Below are 21,554 nucleotides of genomic sequence, written 5' to 3'. Positions count from 1 at the left end.
GATATTCGGAACATGGTTTTAATACCTTTCATATTGTTTTCTCAACGTTTGTACGAATAAGGCGTATCAGTGTACAAAATCTGAAGGTGATGTTGTGATGTTAATTGACTTTACTAGCTTTGAGCCAGAGGCCGTTTTAGGGTCTTATACTCGCAGGATGCCCTCTCCAGCCATTGTACATAAATAACAATAAATATATATTAGGCCCTACATACTGTATATGACACTATTTCTGGCATAAGTGCCAGTAGGTGTGTGAGTGCGGTGATTGGCTTTTTATTTATTTTATTTTATTTTTTACTTTATTTTTTTTTTGTTTTAATTATTTTGGTGTAGGCCTAATTTGTTAATTTGGAATGCTTAAGGAATGGTGAACGGGACAAGAGTTCGGGGTAAAAGATATCAGTTGATAGACAGCATTAAAGTATTATATGGGGAGATTAAGAGGAAAGCAAGAAAGGGTAATGCTGGGTATGCAGTTTAAGACCTGCTCTTGGGCAGAACACTGTGCATACATACATACATTTTTGAGTTTCCCCTTCCGGTGGCAGAAGCGTCTGAATCGTTATGGAGACTTTCATGGCGTGGTGTTATTTTATTGATCTGCCTCTCTGTTGCTGTCGTGTGTCCTCTCAGACAGTATTCAAATTTCCAACACGTGTTTGCGGTTTTGTTTGTGTGTTTTAGTTTGGTGGTTGGGGCTGGTGGTAGTTGTAGAGGAGTTTCTCCAGTGTTGTTCTGTTGTTTGTGTTCGGGGGATTTGCGAAGATGTGTTGTGTATATACGCGATTTACTACCGAATGTGTGTATTTCCTGTTTATGTTGTTTAGGTGTGTGAAGAGTGGCTTTGTTTTTGTCATGGTGTAAACTGTGTTATTTCTGGTCCGTCTGTGCAGGTGGAAGATTTGGCGGAGAATTCTTCTTTCGCGGGCTTCAAATTTCAATTGGGTCGTTGGAGGGGCTTGTGCGAGGAAAATGGAGGGATATATGCATAGGGATCTAACCAATGCTTTGTATAGGTGGAGGAGTGTTTCGGTTATACAACCGGGTCGATTGATGCCACTTAGGTAGCTTATTGCTCTGGTGGCTGCATTATATTTCCTCCAGGTTTCTTCAGCTACTTCGGTCCAGGAGAGTTTGGAGGTGAGGGGTATTCCTAGATATGTGAGATTCCGCTGGAGTGGAAGTTGAGTGTTGGCTATTGTGATTGGGTTGTTCTGGAGGACTCGAGTCCGGAGTTTTGGGCGGAAGACGCATATCTGTGTTTTGTCTGTGTTGACTGTGATCCGCCACGTGTTGGTCCAATTTAGATACTGCCTGAGGGTTGCGTTTAGTAACTTCCTAGCGGAGGGGAGTCAGGGGTGTGTTGCCCAATATGCGACGTCGTCTGCATATTGTGCCATATTGTGAAGGTCCTACCCAACCTTCCAATGTTGGTCGTTCCCTTGTGAGTTTTAATCTGCTTTCATATTGCAAAGTCACGCGTCATAAATATGTCTTACTGTTTAATGATTCTGAGAATATATTAAATATATTACAATTTGTTCACCATAATGAGGAATGTCTAAGCTATTAAGTAACAGAATTGAACAATGTAATAGTATTTGAATTTCATGTTGAAGATATACCGATAAGCTGTCACAATTTGACTATAATTATATGTATATTTACCGCCTTTGCTTATCATACAATAGTATTTGCTTTATTGTGTGTCGTTTGCAGAGTCCGTCATGGGAGTGGAGCGGAGAGCTGCCACACGTGGCCCTCACCATCCTGCATCAGCATGCGATCCAGGGCGACGTGACAGACCTTCAGCTGGCCATGGTGCGGTGGATTGCCTACTCCAAGAAGTCCTTGGAACTCCCCCTCGACTACAGGATACTCTTCAGGCTCCTGCAGGATTTGGACCAACAGTGGAACTTACTGACCCTCACCAAGGAAGAGGTGAGTGATCGCGAAAGTTCCAGATGGAACGGGTTTAATAGGACGGCACGTGGTCTGTATTTATGTTGACGCCTAGCCCTCGGACTTCCTTGGGTACTTGTTCATTTAGAGAACTAATTCGTTAGAAAGAATTAAGTTTCTTTCCATATCTCTTATAAAAATCTTTCTTCTAACGACTCACTCACCCCTGTAGTCAGTGGCGGCTCGTGATAAAATATTATATGTGTTCACAATTTTGTGTTCCAAAATCGAAGAGAATTTGAAATCGTATGTTTAGCCTAATATAAAATGTCATGATTCCAATGTTTCACTATCGAAAAAACCGTATATAAATTTAAAAGGACATATAATAATAATAATAATAATAATAATAATAATAATAATAATAATAATAATAATAATGAAACCCAGTCTTTTTATTTCCAATTTTTCCTGGTAAGCCAGTTTACCCAGTTCTTTACTGTTCCAAATTACTTGAACAGAGTTCATTGTTTACGTTTGTTAAATATGAATACATACTACAATGCCATTATTTACAAAAGTGTGAGTTCAGTAATATATTTTGATTCACAACACACTGATATACTATAGCCTATACCAGTACTGTAATCCCATTCGCATAGATTGATTACTATAAATACATGCCAGTAAATATTATTCTAAAATAATGTACACCACCATACAGATACTTAAATTCATACCACCATCACATTCAACCAGCACGTGTTTGAAAGCCAAACTATGCTATTATGCTAACACTGATGTATAGTAATTCACAAACTACACTCTTGTAGCAGCACTGTACAACAATCCACATAAAGTAAACGTTCCGACAGTGAGATGCTGGCACCTGCAGGCTAGAATACAGACTATTAAATTTCGTCCTCGAGATATAGCACGTGAATGATAGCATCGATGCACCTGACATCTGTAGGATAGATTCACTGTTCGCTTAACGCTTTGTGCTCTTGACGAGTCATAAGCGGCGAGCAAAAGACAATTTTCTCCCGCGCATGCGTGAAATTCCTGTAACCTTCTTGGAAAGAGCACGGCTTGTACTTGAACGGATGTTGCCATGTTTACATAAGAAGTTTATGCAAGCTGCGGGAAGTATAAAATACTCGATTCTGATATTATACATCCCCACTACGTCAATACGGTATTAAATAATAAAACTAGTCGTGCATTAATGGAAACAAGGTGTTCACGTGATCTTGTGCTCTTATTGACGCACCGCCACTGCCTGTAGTCACTTTCATTGTTGTGCAATGCATTCTCCTTTGTCCACAGGAGGAGTATCTCGCAGAATCCTTCAACATGTTCCTGGATCATTCACTGCAACTACTTCGGAAACACCGTCAGCTGTTTCTCCCCCACAACCGGGTTTCCATGTGTCGCCTAGAATATCTTCTTAGGTAAGTAATATAATATTCGAATCCAGGGCCGTTTTTCTGCATGGGCCAACGTGGTGTATAGCCCGGGGCAGGAAAGTCTTTGGGGCGGGAAGTTTATGGGATTAGCGTTTTTTGTACCGTACTCGAGGTGTGAAATTTTGAGAAATGTAATACACGTTCGCACCTTATTTTCGAAGACATTCTGAGCAAAAAAGTCATATAAACATTTGTCCTAATCTCAATATTTTGAGAGTCACACTAATTTGAAAGTGTTTGTAAAATAAACTTACCATTATTTTTTTTAGTTTTAAGGATAAAAGAATATTACAGATAAAGAATGAACTATTCAGGGGTATCATTTCTTTAATTAGCTAATATTCTGAAGCTAAAAATGTGTTGTGAATTCCATAGTTGCTTTGTACAGAATTTTTTTTTTGCGATTTTTAACTACAAAATTGCATTTATTAAAACAATTGTTACAAATCACGTCACTCTTGTAAATTCATGTGTCCTATGAATGTAACCAAAAGAAAGTAATTTAAAAAATTGAGAGCTTCTACTGAAAACTTGCATTTTAAAATATTTGTTTAAAAAAATAGAAAAAAATACAAAATTAAAAGCCAAAAACATTTGGAAGTTCTACTTTTGATTATTGTTAGTCCTTTATATACAGTAAACATTCTCTCAAATTTGATTGAAAAAAAAAATGATTACGAAAAACGTTGTCATTTTTATCGAGTGTCCCCTTAAGGGTATATGTACGTGAACGACCACAAATATTATAAGAAAATTCAGGCTCTAAATTTCTAAAATTTCATAAGAAAATGAACTCACAATTGGACAAAAATTACAAAGTACCACAACAAGACTTATTAGAACTTAAATATCTGATAAAAGTATAAAAAAGGTTACTAATAATATTTTTTAAACCAGTTTTAGCAAAGGATGAAAAAACAAAAAAAAACAAAAAACAAATTCTGCAGCTACATCATTTGGTAACCATAACATTGTTATTGTCTCTCTGACATCTTTAATATTTTTCCCGCATGTAATAAACACTTATTTCTGAAAAGTAGACTACTCTCAGACATGTAGAGTTGTTTATTTTAATGCAATTAATTTTTTATTTATCCTATATAAAATATATTAAAATTTACATAATTTTTGTGACCTAATTTTTCTATTTGCAAAGAAATGGATATTATTGTAGTCTACCTTTTGCATAAATGCATGTTAAACCAGTGTAGAAAATTTCAGAATTCTATCGCTAATAGTTGTGGAGTTATGAAATAATATGTGTGAAAATTTTCAAATTTTGGAAAATTTAATTTAAAGTAAAACGTGAATTCTAAAAAATATTATTAGTAACCTTTTTTATACTTTTATCAGATATTTAATTTCTAATAAGTCTTGTTTTGGTACCTTGTAATTTTTGTCCAATTGTGAGTTCATTTCCTTATAAAATTTTAGAAATTTAGAGTCTGCATTTTCTGATAATATTTTGTGGTCGTTCACGTACAGATACCCTTAAGGTGGGAAATTTTTCTCAAAATCGGGATTTTTTTTAGATATTTGGAGGGAAAATTTCTTTACTGAACATGGCAACACTCTTTTGTCGTCTTTGTGGACATCGGTCATTTTCGTAGGCATCTTACTAGAAAGAAAACCCTTCACCAGTCCGGATAGCCCTTCTCAAAGCCTTCCACTTAAATCCCTTCATTCTGTGGACATTGTGCGCAATTCTCGTATTATAATAAGTACAATAACCGCCTTCAGAGACCCGTACTGCATGTCTCTGTATTGCGCATTTGAATGGAGCAGTGTTGGGTGTTTTTAAATGATATTTTTACCTCGCCGTGCCAGTATTTGAGTCGGACGCGTGTCCTTTGTGTCCCCGCGCTTTCATGCTCCGTATCTCTGGCACAGTTTCCATACGTGTAGCGAAAGCTATCCCTTTATCTCAGCTCCGTCAGCCTCTGTTTGTATCGGCCGACCTAATGAGGGTAATAGACCTGGATATTGTTTGTATTCAAAGCTGTGAGTTCCCGATAGTACTGTCCATCAATGCAACATTGACTTAAAATCGTCTGCAATAGCTGAGGGACAGCCCAGTAGCGTTTAAAGCGTGTTGATTGAATTGTAATGAACAGGAATGCCACGCAGTTGGATCTCAGCTTTCCAACACAGTTTCCAAACTCCTTTAAACGGAAGTAAAAGTTTTGTGCATCTTGATTACACAACTTTTAACACTATATCACTTCGGAATATGTATTATATGTCTTTCTCGTGTTAAATTCTATTATACCTGGATAACAGACCGAAACGTGTAACCAGGTACGATAGAATTTAATACGAGAAAGATATATAATACGTATTTTAAAAGTTTTGGTCAACCAAGATGATATTCGAAAAATGTTCTCTCATTCTTTATGCCATGATTTTGCTATTTCACCGTTCACTTTCAAACGTAAAGTAACACAGATAAACAAAATCGTCAACCTCGACTGGAGTCAGTCGTGATGGAATCTGTATTGAACAAAACACAGTTTCCACCTCTTCCTCATTCCATTTCTCGTGTGGTCGGCTTGAAAGCAGGCACAGTTATTTGAAAATACGCAACGCGTGTTTGTTTAATTCAGTCCACAGAAACATAGAACGCTAGGCCTCTGTTCCGCTACCAGGTTGTAGCCCACAAATATTCATACACTACAATTTCTCAATGGAATTAAACGAGCATTTCCTCCGCTATGCTTCCAGCGGTAACGTTTCCAGAAACAACCCAGAAGACCTGCGTCCATTCCCAGCGGAGAAATAATTTACTTTCCTTGCGCAAGAACAGAGTATTTGTACTTAGTGTTTCTTGTTTTGCCTTGTTTATCTTCAGCAGTATTTCTCGCCATGCCGACGAGGGAGTTGCGTTACTCCCGAAAATAGAGTACTTATTCAAGTTTCTCACACGAGTAAAGATGTTAAGCAGATCAATTGGTGTATTATTATTATTGTTATTATTATTATTATTATTATTATTATTATTATTATTATTATTATTATTATTATTATTAATTGTAGCAACTTTCCAGGAATATCACTTTTCTTGACGTCGTACAAAATTTTGTCCAATATTCATTTGAGAAGATTAACTCCATATGTAGATGAAATAATTGGGGATCATCAATGTGGTTTTAGGCGTAATAGATCAACTATTGACCAGATAATTGTATTCGAAAGATAATGGAGAAAAAATGGGAGCATAAGGGTTCAGTGCATCAGTTATTCATAGATTTCAAAAAGGCATGTGACTCAGTTAAGAGAGAAGTTTTATATAATAACTTATTCTTATTGAATTTGGTATTCCCAAGAAACTAGTTCGATTAATTAAAATGTGTCTTAGTGAAACATACAGCAGAGTCCGAATAGGCCATTTTCTATCTGATGCTTTTCCAATTCACCGCGGGCTAAAGCAGGGAGATGCACTATCACCTTTACTTTTCAACTTCGCTCTAGAATATGCCATTAGGAAAGTCCAGGATAACAGAGAGGGCTTGCAATTGAAGGGTTACATCAGCTGCTTGTCTATGCGGATGACGTGAATATGTTAGGAGAAAATCCACAAACGATTAGGGAAAACACGGGAATTTTACTGGAAGCAAGTAAAGCGATCGGTTTGGAAGTAAATCCCGAAAAGACAAAGTATATGATTATGTCTCGTGACGAGAATATTGTACGAAATGGAAATATAAAAATTGGAGATTTATCCTTTGAAGAGGTGGAAAAATTCAAATACCTGGGAGCAACAGTAACAAATATAAATGACACTCGGGAGAAAATTAAACACAGAATAAATATGGGAAATGCCTGTTATTATTCGGTTGAGAAGCTTTTATCATCCAGTCTGCTGTCAAAAAATCTGAAAGTTAGAATTTATAAAACAGTTATATTACCGGTTGTTCTTTATGGTTGTGAAACTTGGACTCTCACTTTGAGAGAGGAACAGAGATTAAGGGTGTTTGAGAATAAGGTACTTAGGAAAATATTTGGGGCTAAGAGGGATGAAGTTACAGGAGAATGGAGAAAGTTACACAACGCAGAACTGTATGCATTGTATTCTTCACCTGACATAATTAGGAACATTAAATCCAGACGTTTGAGATGGGCAGGGCATGTAGCACTTATGAGCGAATCCAGAAATGCATATAGAGTGTTAGTTGGGAGGCCGGAGGAAAAAAGACCTTTAGGGAGGGCGAGATGTAGATGGGAGGATAATATTAAAATGGATTTGAGGGAGGTGGGATATGATGATAGAGACTGGATTAATCTTGCTCAGGATAGGGACCAATGGCGGGCTTATGTGAGGGCGGCAATGAACCTCCGGGTTCCTTAAAAGCCAGTAAGTAAGTATTATTACCACAATAAGTAATCAGGTAGGATATATGGCATTGGGCTCGAATTACACCAACACTATCCAAGTTCCTCCATTGTCAACGTGATATCCGATGTGACCTTGACGGCATCGTTACATGAGTTCCGATGTGAGTTCTTTTACGTGCAATTAAATCTACTAACATGAATCTGTCGCATTTAAGCACACTTAAAGGTCATCGACATGGGAGGATATCGAACCCGCAACCTCGAGCACAGAAGGCCAGCGCTATACCGATTATACGTGTTGATAGAAGAGAAGAATGTAGGGTCTAGAAGAGCAAGGAACGCAATGACTAAAGGATAAGAGAATAAGTTATAGTGATCCATTTGTCAATTCATTTCGCTGGACGGAACAAATTTGCAGTCATAATAATGAAAGACACACAGTATTTCAATGTAATAAAATAAATAATTGATAAAAATGGCGATCTTACTCGTGTTAATTGTGTAAGCATGTGCGGCTTACAGCTGTTTCGGTGTTTCTTCACACCATCCTCAGAGCCTACTAGATCTCGGCGTTATCTCGAACTTCGCTGCCTGTTGTGTGGGTGTGATTGTTGAAAAGTGTTGAAATGTGGTGTCAAATAGTGTATGTGTGTTCTGAAATTGATCTGTGTGTTGATAATTTGATCAGGGTGTGTTTTAGTGTGTCTGTATATTTCATATTGTTCTAGTGTGTTGAGTTTTTGGTTTTTGGGTTGTATGTGTAGGATTTCCATGTCTGTATTTATGTTATTGTATGTGTGGTTAGTATTAGTTATGTGTTCGGCATATGTAGGTGTATTGTGTCCTCTGGTTATTGCTTTCTTTCTATCGAGTTTGGAATGATCTGCCTGTCTGTCCAATGTAGAAACTGTCGCAACTATTGCATGTGAGTTTGTGTACACCTGTGTGGTTGTATTTATTTGTTTGTGTTGTTTGTGTGTTGAGATGTTTTTGTAGTGTGTTTTCTGTTCTGTTTGCTGTGTTGTATTTCTTTTTTCTGAATGAGGATGCGATCTTGTGTGTGTTTTTGTTTTCGTATGTTAGTGTGATGTATTTCTTGTGATCTTGTGTTTGTGTTGTTTTGTGTGTTTGTTGAGTTTTTGTTTTGTCTTCCTTATGATGTTGTCTATTATGTTTGGATTGTAACCGTTTTCTTGTGCTATGTATTTGATCGTGTTCACTTCTTCATTGTAGTGTTGTTGGCTCATGGGTATGTTGAGTAATCTGTGTACCATTGTCCTGAATGCAGCATGTTTGTGTTGTGTGGGGTGATTAGATGTGTTGTGTATGTGTGTGGTGGTGGTGGTTGGTTTTCTGTATATTTTGAAGGTGTGTTTGTTGTCGACTTGTTTTATGGTGATGTCTTTGCAATATTGCAAAGGCAAGCTGCATGTAACAAACACCGAACACGTAAAGACTGGAAGAGAGACAGGAGTACGGTACATGAGATGAATAAGCTTATATTCTAAAAATCTCTTCAGGAAAATTGATGCGAATATGTAGGCACACATATGAACAGACAGTGGTACCAATAGAAAATAGAATTACCGGTGATGGCCAAATGGTAAAAGAAACAAGAGGTGGAGACAGGGTGAAGAATGAAAGTCTTGCCCAAAAAAACGTACAGTGCGAGATTTTATTAAAAAAACCTTAAAGCCCGCGAAAGTCATTACTGGTATATGAAAAGAGTCCGTATTCAAAAAAAATCGAAGTTAATTTTCATTTCACTCTAGTCGCCACTGATCTATGTACACGCTAACACGATGCCTTACAAATATATTGTCTCCCCTCTCCCCTTACTCAGGTATCTCTTGAGCAAACGTACTTCGACCATCCCGCGGAACTGAAATAACTGGTTTTGCATGCAAAATCTTCATGTATGGTTGAAAGAAAGAAAGGATGTGCGAATGGATATACAGGGACATCATTTTATTTTTACTAACATTTCTAATATTAACCTGGCTATACCTTTGGATTAAAGACTGAGAACCAGAAACACCGTTTGCTACCTCCTTCCACGACTGGAGTTCGATGATACTGGCGTAATATGCAAACAAATAACTTTAGTAGGTATAGGGGGCAAGAAAATTAGTTCATCCATTTACGTAAACTAGGAAATATCGGTATTTTCATTTTGTAAAGTATATTAGGTTTTTGTTTAATCAAAATACAGTACTGTATTAACAATAAGTGTTCTTACTCACGAATTGAACTGTCCATTCGGACAGTTTCGTACTTCGTACTAGTAACTAATGTTGAAATAATTCTGTACCTACTCTATAAAAGAGTACCTTACGTACTGTAAATTCAATCTTCACTTCTGCCCGATCCGAAAACATAAAGTTACTCAGACATGCCATCTAATGTCCGTCCAAGTGGTTATGCCGCAGGATCGTAGAAAGGGGGAAATCACGTGATAGTTAATTACTTAACGAGGCCCTTTTATTTAAGTTATTTTAAACTGTTCTATAATATTACGTAGATGTCCAATTCCTAACAGAAATTAATGTTTTCAGAAAAGAGCTAAGACAGCCCAGCCACCAGTCTTTACAGAGGGGCGAACAGAAGCGAGTGGGGGAAACCGGGATGCGACGTAGGCAAACGGACGACAGTACTTGTGCGAAAATATGATTCAATATTGAAAGCCCTTTCGTCACTGGAAAACGCGAACATATTTCTGGAACGTGCTATACTAGAAAAATATCGTATGATGAGTTGCCAGACCTAACGTGTTGCAAATGTGTTTCACTGTAATTATTTTTATTTTTTTTTTCTTTCTTATTTTTATTATCTAAATCGTGTTTATTCATCACTTAATGCCAATATGTATCCCTCTATGTTCTTGTTTTTTATTATCAATCTATTTTTGTGTACATTTTATTTAGTTGTCGGTTTCTGGTTTAATTATGTAAATCCTATTTAATTGTAATCTAATACTAATATGTATACTAATGTGTTTATTTTTATTTCTACTGTGTACTTCTTTTTTTATTGAATTATTTATCGGCTTCTGTTTTTATGTGATTCGTATTTGATTCTAACAAATTAATATGTATTTCACTATGTTTATTTTTATTTTATGAGGTAAATTTTATGTAATTACCTCTTTTGATCTCATTATGTATCAGTATGTAATTACTTAATTCTGATCTAGTTTTATGTTCAACTGTGTAAGCAAGTTTTAATCCTGGTTGAGTGTAAGAGAAGGCCTTACGGCCTTAACTCTGCCAGGTTAAATAAAGCCATTATTATTATTATTATTATTATTATTATTATTATTACACTCACTAACTCAGTATTGCTTACTATATGCGGCCTTGGTTCTGTGTGGAGGACAGTTGGGACTTCATTAGTAGAAGGGGTGGGAGTGAAGTACATTCAAAAACTCAGGTACAATAAAAATTGAAGTAAAAATAAAATTGAAGTATTTCTGAATGGAAGATTATTTGTGCGAATCAGTGGGTAGATGCATGGATAGATGAATGGAAGAGTGGATGTAAGAATGCGTAGGTGAAGGAACGGACACGGTGGTTGTATAGCTGAATGGAAGAATGATTATACGTTTGGATGGGAGAATGAATAGATGTACGAGAGGAAGGGTGAATTAGTGAACAGGGACGAATAGATGTACAAATGTGTAGGCCTATTGGATGAAAGTGCATAGTTTGATGTATGGCAGGATATATGTCAAAACATAGGCCTAATAGCTTGCAAACTTTTAGCTTAAATAACTTATTTTATTCGTAGGATATTATGTGTAGGCTACACTTCATATCTGAATGAGACAAAGAACCGTCTTCCTCCAAGGGCCACTAGTTATGCACTACCATTCGCCGGTCTGTCTGCTCACACAGGGACAGACAATTGCTCTATTGCATACAGTAAGCGGTGTTTATCCACGCCTCGCCACTCTTTACATTGACCACCCAACAGTGTGAAACCGTTAACTCGGTCGGAAGAACCAATAAGATCTACTAGAGTGGTGTGTTTTCGATACTTATTGAATGCACGCGTTTTATATTTTTATGCTCGACCATGCCGAAATGTAGTAATTATACACCTGGTAGCAGTCCTTTAATGCATGTCATTAAAGTACACCTACTCATTGAAGTTCAGGTGTTTTCGGCCAATGACAACTCAGCTTACAGGTGTTCAGCCTATAACGAGTCAGCTTTGTACCGTTATAAAACCGCAAGTATCGATTATTCTCGGATATGCAATCGAAAGAGAATTAGCGAAAAGTCACGGAGGCTGGGAATCCAATACTGTCGCAGAAGGTTATGTTCTGTTACTATAATAATTAGCGTTAATTGTAAATAATATTCAAATAAATTCAATTTGTCATCTCGTTTTTCAATGTCGAATTCAATAATCAAAGTTATACCAAGTTTAACGGGATTACACAAGGTCAATGACATTATTGTTCCTCGGTAAAAAATCAATACTTTCGCGTCTGCGCACATCTCACAATTCACGACCTAGAACAAGGTCATTTCCGATCTTGTCAGACACAAATAAAATGTATACATCTGAATAATTTCAAGTTAGAAATATGGTCGAGCATAAAAAGTCGTATGAAACACGCATATAATGGTAATTAAGAAGCTCATATGAAAATTATGAAACTCGCTTGCGCTCGTTTCATAAACATCCATACTCGCTTCTTAAGTACTACCATTATATGCTCGTTGCATAATATATTATTAGCGTGCTCAATATTCCAGGAAAAATAAATGACGAAGTCAGCAGCGTTGCTTCTGAGCGTAGCTCCTATGTACTTCTGTGATCCGTCCCAGGAATAGGGATATCCTGAACTAGCACCAACAGATAGCGCGCGTGTATTTTGAGGGATGCGCTTTGCGTGTGCATTTGTTTTCCGGTATATAAACATGGAGGATTTGCGTAGTGTATTAGTACAATAAATACTGTTGAAAACCACTCAAAATGCCACATTTTTGTTGTGTTCCTATATTTAAAAACCAGGGAAAGCCTTTTGTCTTTATTCAGGTCCCGAAATATTCTGAATATATGCTTTAAACCTTAAAAAATTTAACCTATTAAATTGCGCCTCGAAAGTGCTAGCTATTAAAGCAAAAATAACTACTTCAAGTTAAACAATTTCTGGCTACAGTTTCATTTTGGAAGAGTAATGGAACGGAGAAAAATTCTCTCCGGCGCCGGGATTTGAACCGGGGTTTTCAGCTCTACGTGCTGACGCTTTATCCACTAAGCCACACCGGCCATAAATCCCGGCGCCGGAGAGAATTTTTCTCCGTTCCATTACTCTTTCATGGTATGATGACGCAGAATATCTACATGGAAATATCATATGTACTTCGGTACATTAAAATAATATATATGATATGCGTAAATCACTTCGTGATTTAAGACGGCGCTTATTCCGTCGGATCCCGGCCAACTGTTCACTCATAACGAGTGCACCTCAGCACATGTGTGGACTTCGGTCCTACGTTCATAGATATCTATGACGTAGTGCAGAGGGCGGCCACTAGAGGGAACCCAAGAGTTGGAACTTAAAACTGAGACGATTCTTCCGACGCCGGGGTGGAATCCGGTGTGGCTTAGTGGATAAAGCTTCAGCAAGTAGAGCTGAAAACCCGGGTTCAAATCCCGGCGCCGGAGAGAATTTTTCTCCGTTCCATTACTCTTTCATCGTATGATGACGCAAAATATCTGCATGGAAATATCATATGTACTTTGGTACATTATAATAATATATATTTTGGAAGAGAGAAAAGAAAAATTAATAAAAACATATGCAACCTCGACAGCAACCTATGTTAGCTTAGATTATATGTAGTACTTATTTCTAGAAGTCTCCAAAGTTTACGCCAGCATTTTACGCCTGCAGTAAACTCTCGATTAACTTGGATGTTTACTATCCAGGACGATCCATAGTAAATCCATTTCGTGAATAATGTTTTTAATGTGCTGTAAACTAATTAAAACCATGTTTTTATTCAAATTTTCAAAATCATCCTACATAGTACTGAAAACTACATGTTCTTAATCTACAAAACACAGGAGTAATCGTGATACTACTGCGATCAGATTATATCTTATCAAACACTGCATTTGATCTTTCTGCAATTACTTACTTACTTACTTACTTACTTACTTACTTACTTACTTACTTACTTACTTACTTACTTACTTACTTACTTACTTACTTACTGGCTTTTAAGGAACCCGTAGGTTCATTGCCGCCCTCACATAAGCCCGCCATTGGTCCCTATCCTGAGCAAGATTAATCCAGTCTCTACCATCATATCCTACCTCCCTCAAATCCATTTTAATATTATCTTCCCATCTACGTCTCGGCCTCCCCAAAGGTCTTTTTCCCTCCGGCCTCCCAACTAAACTCTATATGCATTTCTAGATCCGCCGATACGTGCTACATGTCCTGCCCATCTCAAACGTCTGGATTTTATGTTCCTAATTATGTCAGGTGAAGTATACAATGCGTGCAGCTCTGAGTTTTGTAACTTTCTCCATTCTCCTGTAACTTCTTCCCTCTTAGCCCCAAATATTTTCCTAAGAACCTTATTCTCAAACACCCTTAATCTCTGTTCCTCTCTCAAAGTGAGAGTCCAAGTTTCACAACCATACAGAACAACCGGTAATATAACTGTTTTATAAATTCTAACTTTCAGACTTTTTGACAGAAGACTAGATGACAAAAGCTTCTCAACCGAATAATATCAAGCATTTCCCATATTTATTCTGCGTTTAATTTCCTCCCGAGTATCATTTAGATTTGTTACTGTTGCTCCAAGATATTTGAATTTTTCCACCTCTTCGAAGGATATATCTCCCATTTTTATAGTTCCATTTCGTACAATATTCTGGTCACGAGACATAATCATATACTTAGTCTTTTCGGATTTACTTCCAACCCTATCGCTCTACTTGCTTGAACAAGAATTTCCGCGTTTTCCCTAATTGTTTGTGGATTTTCTCCTAACATATTCACGTCATCTGCATAGACAAGAAGCTGATGTAACCCGTTCAATTCCAAACCCTCTGTGTTATCCTGAACTTTCCTAATGGCATATTCTAGAGCGAAGTTAAAAAGTAAAGGTGATAGTGCATCTCCCTGCTTTAGCCCGCAGAATCTTTCTGCAATTAGAGTAAAAAATACGAGGAATTAAATCTCGATAGTCCCTTCCCTATAAAAAAAAAAACACATTGGTGGCTGCATATCCTGTTTTTACAATACTAATGATTAAAGAGGTAATATTCATCTTCGACATCCCGGTAGTTCCTATTTTTTTATTCGTGCACCTCGTTCTCAGAGTTCTCGTTTAGGTTCATGAACATTCAGTTTACTCGTATCTATATTCTGCATACTGCAGATTTCCCCACCCATCTCTTAAGGGGAATCGCTCAGTATTATAAAAGTTTACGTTATTATTTATTGTAATTTAAATTAAATTATGACGTAAGAAAATGCTGAATTATATTAAATTATACTAGGTTATACAAAATAATTGTAAATATAATTTGACACGCACAGAAAACCAACAAGCAGGAAAACGTAATCAACTGTAGCATATGACAAAACATAGCCCTACAACATGTTGCGCCGCATGGAACGCTCCTGCCATCTAACGGTAAAACTTCGCATGTAAATAATGAAAACTAGCATAATCATGAGCGGCGAATAGATTTTTATGCTAATTCCAAGGAGAACTGTTACCAGGGAAAGTCCACTTGTTGTACCAAACTAGCGTCGTTAACATTTTGGCTTACTAAGACTTCTTTTAGATTTGTCATATTTGATTTTCGTTCTGCAAAAGTCTATCTACACATGGCGAAGCATTTTTTTTAATGAATTTCTTAACTAACTGCTGTAAACAGCTTCACGTTTGCAATAACATATTCGGTCCAAGAACATCACTTTGGTCTTGGTAACAAAGTGGGTTGTGATTAAAATAAGTAGACACTTTTAGATTTTCATCATATAGAATTCTACTGACATGGATTGAAAATTAACGGTATAAAGAACAAGTTTGTCACTGAAGATCTTAAAAATATTTTCTAATTGTGTATCAGGCAATTTCTTCTCATTTCCCGTTATTAACTCATCAAAATTCGTTATTTTGTCCTCTTCATCAGCATTTTTACCGGACTTAAATTCAGCATTAAAACATGCGCTATACTGGAGAATTCCCACGGTATCATTGAACCGTGCCGTTACGTTTAGCGCCAAATTTTACTAAATACACAATCTCGCCAACATAAGAACACGATGTTGGTGTGTGGCCTCATTAGAGAGAGAAATTTGTTTCTTTTCTTTCTGTGCCTCCTTCGTTCTGAACATTACTGAGAGATAGCACCACTGTTAGCTACAAGGTATATTTGCGCAAATATATTGCAAGTAGATTACGTGACTTAAGCACAGGAACGCCATTTCGTAATTTCATTTAAGAAACAAGCCAAACGAATTATCTTTGCATCAAAAACGGATGCTCCCTGGACCAAATTATCGTATTTTATAATTGTTTGAAACTTATTACATGACTTAGATGAGAGTTTCGAGACAAAACAGTTTTGCTATATTTGTTTTTTTTATTAAATGTTAAGCACCACTGTTAGGTACAAGGTGTATTTGCGCAAATATTGCGGGTAAATTATGACGAGTGGCTTAGATGAGAGGCTCGCGACAGAAACAGTTTTGCTGTAGCGCATGCGCGGACCTCTCATGCAGTGGAAGCGTAATCCTTGAAATTATTTTCGCGTGTACATTGAAGATTAAATGATTGAGATCCCTTCTTGTTCCGGTTACAGACCTTGGATATACGAAGGTTAGGTTTGGTTAGTTTAGGTTTTTATTAGCCAAGTCCGCGCATGCGCAGACAGGCAATATCCTGTCGCGAGCCGCATGTGATAAGTGATATGAGGTCGAGGAATGGGAGAAGGTTAGGTTAGGTTGGGTTAGGTTAAGTTTGGTTGGGTTGGGTAAGGTTAGGTTAGGATAGGTTAGGTTGGGTTAGGATAGGATAGGATAGGTTAGGTTGGGTTAGGTTAGGATAGGTTAGGTTGGGTTAGGATAGGTTAGGTTAGGATAGATTAGGTTAGGATAGGATAGGTTAGGATAGGTTAGGATAGGATAGGTTGGGTTAGATTAGGATAGGTTAGGTTAGGATAGGTTAGGTTAGGATAGGTTAGGTTGGGTTAGGTTAGTTTAGAATAAATTAGGTTGGGTTAGGATAGGTTAGGTTAGATTAGCTTTGGTTAAAAAATAATAGGCCTATAATGAAAGCGGTGAATAATTTCATGGTCCTTAAATTTTTTTTCGTAAAAGGCTAAGTATTTTTCTATAGGCCAGAAATAAAACAGCAACGCCGTCATAATTACGTACTTTACGCTTTGGCGAACATTAACCTGAAATTTACTTTCCGTCATTTTAATTTTATTCCGTGAAACACACCTTTATCCTGTTAATTTCCTTGTGATAACCTAGTTTATTATCTTATTACATCTTCATTTTCTTTTAATGCATTCAAAAAACCGCCGTTGTACTACATAAAACCTTGAACTTGACTAATGGAGTGAATTATTTAAGAATATAGTCGCGAATTTGACTTCCACCATTTCGATTATATTTTGTTTGATACGGCTCGGTACGGCCCGGTGACTAGTGGCCAGCGAGTAGAGTCGACTATCAATATTGGTCTGCCGTGCGTATTATCCAGTTGTTCCAAAACATGCATTTAAACTATACATAATATACGCATTATTGAGCTAAAAATTGCTTAAATATGCATTATGCATGTTTTTATCCCCAAAAAGGCCAAAACATGCAAATGTGCACGGAAGAAGGACACATATTTGGAACCGGAAAGTAATGAAATGGGTAAGTACTAAGTTGAGCTATGTCCTATGTTCCTATAAAAACATGCATTTACATGGAATTCTCGTCTCTAATTGTAATACTAGTCTTAATTTGTATGCATATGTGCCGTGTAGCTCTGTGTAATTCATTCTATTACGTCGCCAATACGAGACGGGAAGCAGGTTTTGCTGCTAGTCAGGGGATATTCCACTACAACGGACGACAAAATCCCATTTTAAAGTTTGTATACGGATAAATTCTGTAAATAAAAAGTGATGTAGAAAACTATATGACAAAAAATGGGATAAGTTTAAATTATACTACAAAACAATTACGTTTATTATAGAATGAAGCAGAAAAGTCTAGATTAAGAATAAATCTTAAAAGAGGAAACAATAGAAATGCGGGTCAATAATAAAAGACAACATTTTAAAGCTAAATCATGTAGTAATGTAAAAACTGACAGTTTCACCTATCTGTATGGAATAGTGGTAAATAATGGTGGTATACAATTCAAGATACAGGAAGCCGTCTAAACGATGCAAAATCTGTCTTTGTAATGCTGTATCTACTCTTGAACTCTGCAAACACATCCACAAGCAATATCAATTCGCTTATACATAAAAATTTAAAGTTAATCATATTACTAGGACATTCGATACTAATGGTAACAATGTTGTAAGTCAGTGCTCCTAGCGGTAACCATTGAAATCTTGTACTACGTAATAGAGCAGCAATTTTTTTTTATTTATTTATTTAAATTTAAATATACAGAATAAAGAATATAATTACAAACAAACAAGAGAAATAGAAATAAAATAATACAATCAATACAAAAAAGGAGATACGGTACTATTAACAAAATCTGAGACCGAATGAGCAGCGCTCGTGTTCGGTCGCAGATCAGATATGATATTAATAGGCCTATAAGAGAATATAAAATAAAATAAAATAGGAAATAGAATTAAAATTACAGTTACAGAAATTATATAATACAATATTAATATAAGAGAAATATAGAAAAAAATTAATAATAATAATAAAAATAAATAAGTAAAATAAAATAGGAACTAAAATTTAAATTAGAGCGGCGATGGAATTATATAATATAATATTAACACTAGAGAAGAATAATATCGCACGTGAAAAGTAGGACTATATATATACTGTATATATTTCAAAATTATAGAATACAAATATAATATAGGTTGGTTAATTCATACACATATGATATAAATTTATTTAATCAAATTGAAGATATTAACACGTTTCTAATTTTCTTGTTATATGTCAGTGGGTTACATGTTAGAAGTTCTGGGTGTAATTTAGTTAAAGCATTGTACAACTGAGGGCCAAAATTTATGCTATGCTTTAGACCAGCAGATGTGAGACATTTAGGTTCTACTAATGTTGAATTAATATTTCGTCTTGTGTCATAATTATGTGTCTGTAATACAAACTTATTACGATTTTTATGATAAAATTTTAACAGCGTATACTTATAAATTTGTTCAATATTAAATATATTAAATTCAGAATAAATTAATTTAGTTGGATAATCGAAACGTTTCTTCAAACAAATTTTAATTATTCGTTTTTGTAGTAAATTTAACGGACTGAGATTAATTTTTGTACTTCCACCCCAAACAATTATACCATATTGAATGATAGACTGAATAATGGCCAAATAAACATTTCGTAGAACTCTAATGGGTAAGTATCATCGAAGATTAAGGAATTTATAAATTGTTTTACGAAGCCTCTTACAAAGATAAGTAATGTGATGAGGCCATTTTAAATTCTGATCAATAATGATACCCAGATATTTGACATACGTGGCTTCTTTCAGTGGTGGACATTTACAACTTTTGGGATCTAAACAATTTTCACTGTGTATTATTAGTCTATATTCATCGATAAATTTTAAATTTTGAACACTGGCAGCTGTTAACGAAAAAGGAACTAAAGTTGATTTATTGTTGATTTAAAGTTGTTTCATTAATTTATAACAGGCTATTGAAAGTCTCGAAGTAGCCATATTTTGTAAATACAGTGGCTGTTTCTGATTTGTAGTAAACAATACAGCCCTAAAGGTACGAAGAAAGGTGCTTCATAAAAATCCAAGTTGCAAGAGAAAAACATGCAAATCAATGCTTTACGCCATTACAAGAAGTCTGTGGGAGAGAAGTCCTACCATATTGAACTATTGCAAGTTGGGTGGAAGCGAGACATTCGCTTTCAATCAAGAGTTTACAGTCGAAGAGAAAAATAAGGAAGATAAACTAGCGATTTCTAAAAGAGGCAGTAGAACAAGTGAACAGCTTCAAATACTTGGGGTGTACTGTAAGCAGTAACATGAGCTGCTGCCAAGAAGTCAAGAGGAGGATAGCAATGGCAAAGGAAGCTTTTAATAGAAAAGGAGCATCTTCTGCGGATCTCTGGAAAAATAATTAAGGAAAGACTAGTGAAGTGCTTTGTGTGGAGTGTAGCATTATAAGGGAAGAAAAATGGACATTACGACGAAGTGAAGAGAAGCGAATAGAAGCATTTGAAATGTGGATTTGGAGAAGAATGGAACGTGTGAAGTGGATAGACAGAATAAGAAATGAAGCTGTGCTGGAAAGAGTGGGTGAAGAAAGAATGGTGCTGAAACTGATCAGAAAGAGGAAAAGGAATTAGTTGGGTCACTGGTTGAGGAGAAACTGCCTACTGAAGGATGCACTGGAAGGAATGGTGAACGGGAAAAGAGTTCGAGGCAGAAGAAGATATCAGATGATAGACGACATTAAGATATATGGGTCATGTGAGGAGAAAAGAGGAAGGCAGAAAATAGGAAAGATTGGAGAAAGCTGGGTTTTCCCTTGGACAGAACACGAAATGAATGAATTATATAGTAATTTTGTGCCCGAACATTACAAAGTCTTTATCGATAGTGAAAATCTAATGTCACATTATTGTACCAGAGCCGTAAAATATTACCATGCCAACTAAAACATCATGACTTCTATAATTTCAAGGGAAAAATTGTTTCGGGGCCGGGTACTGTAGCTCAGTTGGGAGAGCGCTGGTACGTTCAACCAGAGGTCCCGGGATCGATACCCGGCCCCCGAACAATTTTTCCCTTGAAATTATTCAAATCTGCTTTACAGGGAGCTTTACCTGAAAGACTAGATTTGCATAATATATACGTCACTGTGTACGTTGACAGAAAACCACAATTCCAAGTCACACAGAGTTTGTGTGCACTCGATGTGGGTCTCTGGCGTTTCGTCAGCCCACGCGAGTTGTGTGGATATAAAGGAAAAAGTTGAGACGGTGTCGGGTGGAGTTCCCGGGTAGCTCAGTTGGGAGAGCGCTGGTACGTTCAACCAGAGGTCCCGGGATCGATACCCGGCCCCGGAACAATTTTTCCCTTGAAATTATTCAAATCTGCTTTACAGGGAGCTTTACCTGAAAGACTAGATTTGCATAATCATGACTTCTATTAAGAAGGAATAACTTGTATCATAAAGTTAACATTATGAAACGATTTGCTGTGCAATAAGATTAAAGACTGCCTCCGTGACCTGTTGGTCAGCATGCTGGCTTCCAGATCAGGAGGTCCCGGGTTCGATTCCCGGGGTCGGCGCTCGGTGAATTTTTCTTGAAGAAGAATAATTCCCTGGGTGTCTAGAGTCTGGAAATTTGTATGAATGTGAGTGTGATTGTGAGTGTGCCGGGTTAATATTAATTAACCAATCATCACAAATATAAAAATACATCAGGACTGTCGCTGGGCAGTAACCTGAACACACGTTTCAGCGTCACATTGTTGACAAGTAACTCCATCTGTTAGCATAACCATAAATAGATGCTATAGAGTTACCAACAACGGAAAAAAAATAATAATAATATTAAACGTCATTTTTATTAATTTCTTCCACAAAAAAATAACGTACGTTTATAAAGTT

General features: G+C 36.5%; 1 protein-coding gene across 2 annotated transcripts in view; it reads left to right on the top strand.

The window, feature by feature from the left end:
- The window catches only part of unc-13-4A (BAI1 associated protein 3), a 758,033-nt gene that overhangs the window by 656,793 nt on the left and 79,686 nt on the right, over positions 1-21,554 (top strand). For both annotated transcript variants that reach the window (XM_069831997.1, XM_069831998.1), the window contains exons 10-11: positions 1,723-1,944; positions 3,235-3,359. In XM_069831997.1, the coding sequence (XP_069688098.1) occupies positions 1,723-1,944; positions 3,235-3,359 (347 nt within the window). The remainder of the gene's footprint in view (positions 1-1,722; positions 1,945-3,234; positions 3,360-21,554) is intronic.

Source organism: Periplaneta americana, chromosome 7 (genome assembly GCF_040183065.1).
Source record: "Periplaneta americana isolate PAMFEO1 chromosome 7, P.americana_PAMFEO1_priV1, whole genome shotgun sequence".
NCBI lineage: Eukaryota > Metazoa > Arthropoda > Insecta > Blattodea > Blattidae > Periplaneta > Periplaneta americana.
The sequence above is the reverse complement of the archived record's forward strand: the minus strand, read 5'-3'. Positions and strand labels throughout refer to the sequence as shown.